The 7,017-nt window shown below is 39.0% G+C and overlaps 1 protein-coding gene across 1 annotated transcript; it reads right to left on the bottom strand.

Annotated features, from left to right (window-relative positions):
* Positions 1 to 3,880: 3,880 nt before the first annotated feature.
* Positions 3,881 to 6,303, bottom strand: LOC139177535 (proline-rich nuclear receptor coactivator 2). The gene has a single exon (XM_070772978.1). The coding sequence runs from the start codon at positions 5,916 to 5,918 to the stop codon at positions 5,499 to 5,501; it is 420 nt and encodes a 139-aa protein (XP_070629079.1). The 5' UTR covers positions 5,919 to 6,303; the 3' UTR covers positions 3,881 to 5,498.
* Between the last annotated feature and the right edge of the window lie 714 nt (positions 6,304 to 7,017).

Below are 7,017 nucleotides of genomic sequence, written 5' to 3'. Positions count from 1 at the left end.
CCCTGGTAGTCCAGTGATTAGGGCTCCACGCTTCCACTGCAATGGGCATAGGTTCGATCCCTGGTCAGGGAACTTAGATCCTGCATGCTGTGCATGACACAGCCAGAAAAAAAAAGTATGTGTATATATTATATAATACATTTCTACACATTAGCAAATTTCTCATAAAATCTCAAAGGTAAAGTAATTTATTTGATTACATATCTTATCAAACAACATTCTAGGAACTGTGGGATTCTGGAGGAATATTTCTGCCAAAACAAGTATTTGTTAGCCCAGCTAATATTGATATGTTCTACTTAAGTATTCACTTCCTAATTTTCCCTATATAAAATGAGAACCAAATGTGGAGGACTGCACTGAGCAGCTGTGTAATTTTGGACCAGGTGTTACACCTCTTTGTGCTTCTGCTTTTAGTCTATACAATGGGGATAGTAATATTAATAGTATCCACCTAATAATGGTCAGGCGAGAATGAAGTCAGTTCATCCGTGTGCCTTCAATGAATGTCAGCTCTTATCATGTGCTTTCTTGTCTGTCCAGGCTTCTTTCAGTTTCCCGTTCCTTTAAAATTCAGTTTTGATTCTTCCACTAATGATGTACACTTAGATCTTTCATTTATTGAAATTTACATTAAGTTATTTTTCCTTCCAACTATATTTACATTTAAACTTACATTAAAAATCCCTAAGTGTATATTAATAACCTAGATTTTAGACTTAGATTTTGTTCCTTAAACTTCCTGTGTGGTCTTGGGCCAGGTAGTTAACTTAGTTTTTCATCTGACTCTTGAAGTTTTAATTTGTTAAATGAAGATAATATTTACCTTACATATTAACATGAGAAAACTAGTGGAACTTTAGTAAAGATGTACACTTTCAGTACACTTTCAGTTGAAAGAGAGAAAATCTAACGCCAATCTGCTTAGGCAAAGAAAGGGATTTATTAACATACTTTTATGAAAAATCCAAGGAAGATCTGGCTACAGGGACACCTGCGCCCAGCTGCTTAAATAATGTTCTCAGGCATTGGCTTTTTTTTTTTTAAACTCTGCTTTACTCTGAGTCAGCTTCATTCTTGACTCTCTGCTGAAGGCGCCCCTTGTCAGCAACAGACAAGCATCCTCACAAATGCGAGTTTAATGAGGCAGATGTCTTCTCCCAAAGATACTACTGAACCTGTACTAATGCATCTCACAGGGAGATGTAGTTTGATTCACACGTCCATCCCCAGACCAAGTGACTGGATGGTAGAGACCATGCAACCTGGCTTCTATGCACATTCTGACATGAGGTTAAGTCTCATTGAGAATGAAAGAAAGAACCTTTTTCATTTTCCTCAATAGTTGGAAAAATTGTAATTATTTTACATATATACACACATCATATATAATGCATGCCTGTTCAGTCTTGTCCGACTCTTTGTGACCCTATGGACTGTAAGCCTGCCAGTCTCCTCTGTCCATGGGATTTTCCAGGCAGGAATACTAGAGTGGGTAGATCTTTCAAACCCAGGAATAGATAGAACCTGAGTCTTTTGTGTATCCTGCTATACATGATTAATATGCATTATATACCTTTTAAATTAATTTTTTTTGAAGTAAGATGCCACCTTTGAACATTGGTATTTGAGAGCAGTAACAGTAATGGTTAAAGTGGATGGAAAGTTTTACAGGCTAATTTTACATCTGGCACCACAGGTTTATTGGATCAAATACGAAACTCATATGAATGTGGTTAATACTGAGTATTGCATTTGGTAATGCATTTTGTTCATTTTATGCCCCCTTTAAAGTGCCTATCTGTGCATGTCACTTTCACACTGGCACCAGGGGCTTTATAAACATTATAGTACCACCGTACAAAACTGCCAAATGAGTGTTTTTTGAAATTTAACTACAATACATCTGGCCACAGATATAAAAGTAGTTAGGACCAAAAAAAAAAAAAAAAAAACGGAGAGAAAAAGAAACAACAGGTCTGGTATCTTTATTAGTGGGGCCAGGTAGAAACATTTGTTCAGAGGGGCCAGCCTGATTGTCAGCGATTGTTCGCTGAATTTTCCTTCTGTGTCATACCACAGAAGATGTCTCTAGGGCACACTGTAGAAACAGGTTTCACTTCTAAGGAAAGTCACAAGGTTCTCATTATGATTATTCCTCAACTACCTAGGGAGAAAAGAAAACGCCCCGGCCTTTCCCCCAGAGGGCTTTGATGTGGCCCAAAGGACTGGCAGCCTGTGGGGATTGCTAAGAATGCCATGACCCAGGTGAGGATGAAGGGAATCTTTCCTTATGAAAACATGGGTTAGACAGAAACATTCACAAGGATGAAACTTGTGTGGCCATTGCTTTAAAGTCATTATTCTTACTACTTATATTGAATAATATTTCTGTTCTAACTTCTCTTTAAAAAATATTTTTTGATCCTTCAAAATTTGACACCGAGTTGTGGTTTTGTTGTTCGAAGGCAGAGCCTTTCTTTCAGGGTTTCACCTTCTTGCCATCTATATTACCCAGAAAGAAGAAATTGCAAGCTGTTCTATTATATTCCAGAGTCAGAGAATCTGCCCTTGGCCCCACTGGCTGCCACCCAAGGCCTGGTGATGTGCAAGGCGAGAATTATTTGTTCCACCCACTCTTCTGACAGCATTGAAAAAGTGAAAGTGAAGTCGCTTAGTCGTGTCCGACTCTTTGCGACCCTGTGGACTGTAGAGTACCAGGCTCCTTCATCCATGGAATTCTCTAGGCAAGAATAGTGGAGTGGGTTGTAATTTTCTTCTCCAGGGGATCTTCCTGAACCAGGAATCGAATCCCAGTCTCCTGCATTGCAGGCAGATGCTTTAACCTCTGAGCCACCAGGGAAGCCCATCAAGGGTCTGACAGCATTAGGCACCATATATAGTTCCAGCCAAATCCTGTCACAACCTCATCAACTTCTTTCTCTTCTTTTGGTGGTAGCTCTGGCCTGCAGACTCCATTGATCCTCTGATGTGCTGACTCAAAGGGAAGAGGAAAAAGTATAGAGGAAGGTGCCGAGCTCTTGGGGAGCTCTAGGGGAGCATGCCTGGCTCTGTGGCAGCAGGACAGTGGTCCAGACCAAACTTCAGTGAAAGCTACTCCGGGCCTAGCCAGAGATGACCCCTGATAGCTGGCAGGAAGTTATCTACAAGCAAAATTTTCTCAGGCTCTGACTTTGAGGCCAAGTGGAGGTATTAACTTACCCCCCAAACAGATAAGCTTTTCATTATAGGGCTTCCTTGGAAAGCACGTTTGACAAGTTTGATATTTATACTGGGATCGTGAAGTTTACTGGCAAGTTCAAAGGCATAATCCATTACTTCAAGCAGCTGCAAGTGAAAAGATGTTTAGCTATATTTTCACATGAGTGATGGAATACTCAAGAAGGCATGATTTTTTTCAAGGAAAAGGCCAAGGTTAGGTAGGCAACACTTGGATGACATCAACTACTATTATAATGTGCAAAACTGTAAAATAGGGAAATTTGTGCTTTGACACTCAGCCCTGTTTTGGGCTGTGTTACTCCCCTTCTACCATATGCCTATGACAAACTCAGAAACCTAGACCAATAAACATTTTATTTCTATATACACACACTCCAACTCTGTGCACATGCATACACACACAAATGTTCACACGTGAAAGCAAAGATGTTCACTCCTAAAGACCCATTGTATTCTGCCTCTCCCTTTCCCTATAAAAACATAGAGGAAAAGGATAAGTCATGTCAATAATTTTAGAGCCACAATATGATCTCATATGTTTATTGGGATTATTTGCATTTTAAGTCTTAAAAAAATCTGAAGAATCGACTTTCATGTAGTTTATTTTTTTTTTTTTTTTTTTTTTTTTTTTTTTGGGGAAGAAACAATTTTATTTTTTAATTTCATGCTTCGAATTCATGTATGTACATTAAGTACTATATAAAACTTGTTTTTAGGATATCATCATTTGACTTGGACATCTCACCTCAATTTATTTGGAGAAACAATTTAGCCATTCTGCTTAAAAGTATAAAAAAAAGCTGCCAAATTAGAAAATAGACACCCCCCCCCCACCCCATACACACACTTTTACTACTGGGATGGCTGTTGTAATTAGCATGTTTAAAGTAAGCAAAACATGTTATCAAGGTATTATGCAAGAAACTACATCTTTTGCAGTAAGTTGGTCCCCTGGGTTGCACCTGTTGACAAGAAAAAAAAATACACTGACGTTCTACCCTATACTCATAGGTTACACAAGCTGTCGAAAGCCAAAAGGAGTCTTTAAGGTTGGAGGGACTGCTTAATAGTTAATCTTTGGGTTTAAGGAAAAAAAATAACCCCATACTGCATTTCACATCTCAAAAATAGCAAGTGTTTTAGCAGCTTAAAACCTTTTCAGTTATATAAAACTTCTTACACTAGGATTTACTTTGAAATATAGTTTACAGCAAGATCAATTATAACATACATACACTGGCACTTCAGCACAAGGGCAAAATTTAAAAACAGGTTAGTTTGTGGGGGTTTTTTTGACCTTTAAAATTAGGCCATAGTATTAAGAGTCCATGTCTTACATTCAGCAAATTTGTACTAAAATATTCTATTTTTATAGGATAAATGCCAACAAAACTTTACATATGCTACAATTTTATTACATATATTTACATGGCTCTTTCCTAGGTATGCAGAACTTTCACATTATACAGCTCCCAACTTTAAAAAAAACTTTGCAGGGATGATTTAAAGCCGTATCACTGTCAGAATAGCTTGTGCAGTGCCATCATACAAAAATGTTATTTTGAAAGCTACTCTGAACACCAAATACTGTTTCTATAAAAATTGGTTTTGGTGCATTTGTTGGCAGACACCTATCCACTGCACACAAGAGGGCCAATGGCTTGTTTCATTCTAAATAGCCCCTAGTGCCCTTCACACATTCACCACCATACAGTTCATTAAAATACTATTCTCTAAAAAAAAAATTCACATTTTCTTTAGGCAGTGCATCAGGTTGTCATACTACTGGTTTAGGTGTACTGATTTAGCTGTCTCTAGGACAATAACATCTCAAAGATTCAAACAGTTTTCAACCCCTGTATGTCTTTAACTGGATGCTTATGATCTGATTTACCATCTTAACAAGTCAATCTGCTGACCCATGAAATGTTAATCTTCAGTATTTTCCCCCAACAAGCAATATAAAAAGTTGATTCCTTTACCATTCCCCAAATCTAAATTTGAATGGTTTCACTTGTATGGTCACTCAATTGAGAATACTAGTGAAGAGATCAAATACAATTATCCATAATTCAGTTATCTTAAACTGTACTGATTCTACCATCACAGTGCACATAAAACAATTAAGATGAAGTCTAATTATATTTTCTACATTAATCAGTTTTACAGATTAATTCCCTAGTGAATTTGGTCTGAAACAATTGCCAGTTATCCTTAAATATGACTAAGTTTAAATGTTAGTACTTTACCTCATTTTATACCTGTACTTTAAGTAAGGTTTTAAGTTGAAATGTCATTATTTCTTTATCAGAAGGATTAAAGGAAACAGGAACCCAGTGGCTTGGTGGTTTAGGAAGAACACTTGGTGATGGTGGCTCACTAAATTTGGCCCCGGCATAGTTCTGATTAGTTTGAGACTTAAAAAGTAAGGTGGGACTTGATAAGCTAGAGTTCCAGTTTTGATTGTTTGGAAAATTTTTGTTCTTCCCCCCATTTTGCATGGCCTGCCATGCAGCTGATGATGAATTATAAGTATGTCCTCTTTCCTTTTTCTTGTGAACAATCTTCATCTGGGAATTCTGATCCTTGGTCTTCTGTCTACTAAGCTGTTGTTGGTTCTTACTAACATTTCTAGTTTGAGGGGCTGGAATGTTATACCTCTCTCCACCACCCATCTTCAGCTTCTTTGTCACCTTTCAGTCTGCTTTTCCGATTGCAGGATTTCCACTACCTGTCCTCTTCCTTGCTGCCACGCCCAGGATAATAGATGTTGCTTTCTGACAGATCCTTTCCTTTGTCTCAATACAGAAGTTTTCATGGGCCGATCTGCTGAGTTCAGCCTAGGAGCTGAGGCCAACATCTGAGTCTCCTCAGCACACAAGTTTGAGAGAAGTCTTAGCGACTTCAAGCCCGGGACTACGGCGGCGGCGGCTTCTGCTCGGCTTCGAAGCCCCCCTCCCCTTCCAGGGAGAGACGAGGCACGGAACGGGCGAAGCCCACGAGCACCGACGAGCTAGTTGCTGGCCACCCCAACGTCTCCACCGACCTCCTCCTCCTGTCTCTACCCTCATGTAGTTTATGGAGAGACAGAGGAGACAGCAAGTGATAACAAAATGGGGCCGATGCAGAGGGATATAGATATTCTGACACCAAGTAATTGTTGATTTTGAACAAATGATATACTCTCTCTGACCTCAGTTTCTTCATCTGCAAACTGAGGAGACTGGTGTAGTGTTTCAAGTTTTTCTAAATATATACCCTGAATGATAGCATGTTTAAGATAGCATGTTTATTTAACTTCAAGAAGCCAATACAAGCAAGGTTTTTCTTTGTAATCTTATTTTTCTTGCAAAATCCAGCCAAATACTGTGACCTACTCCATATTTGGGTGCTGATTTAAAAATGTGGGCTTCCCTGGTGGCTCAGATGGTTTGAGACTGCAATTCAGGAGGCCCAGGATCAATCCCTGGGTCGGGAGGATTCCCTGAGAAGGAAATGGGAACCCACTTCAGTATTCTTTGCTGGAGAATTTCATGGACAGAGGAGCCTCGTGGTCTATACAGTTCATGGGGTCGCAAAGAGTTGGACATGACTGAGGGACTTTCACTTTCATAAAAATGTATTTTGCCTTCACAAGTTTCAGGCAAGTTTGATATTGCAGAAAATCTTGCAATATTTAAATCCTGTGAACTTATAGGGGGCTTCCCAGGTGGTGCTAGTGGTAAAGAACTGGCCTGAAGAAACAAGAGACATAAAAGACACAGGTTTGATCCC

Source organism: Bos indicus, chromosome 2 (genome assembly GCF_029378745.1).
Source record: "Bos indicus isolate NIAB-ARS_2022 breed Sahiwal x Tharparkar chromosome 2, NIAB-ARS_B.indTharparkar_mat_pri_1.0, whole genome shotgun sequence".
NCBI lineage: Eukaryota > Metazoa > Chordata > Mammalia > Artiodactyla > Bovidae > Bos > Bos indicus.
Note: the sequence above shows the minus strand (reverse complement) of the source record. Positions and strands in the feature narration are given on the sequence as shown.

Coding starts and splice junctions, on each gene's coding strand:
- LOC139177535 (XM_070772978.1), bottom strand. CDS start 5,918: ATGGGTGGTGGAGAGAGGTATAACATTCCAGCCCCTCAAACTAGAAAT.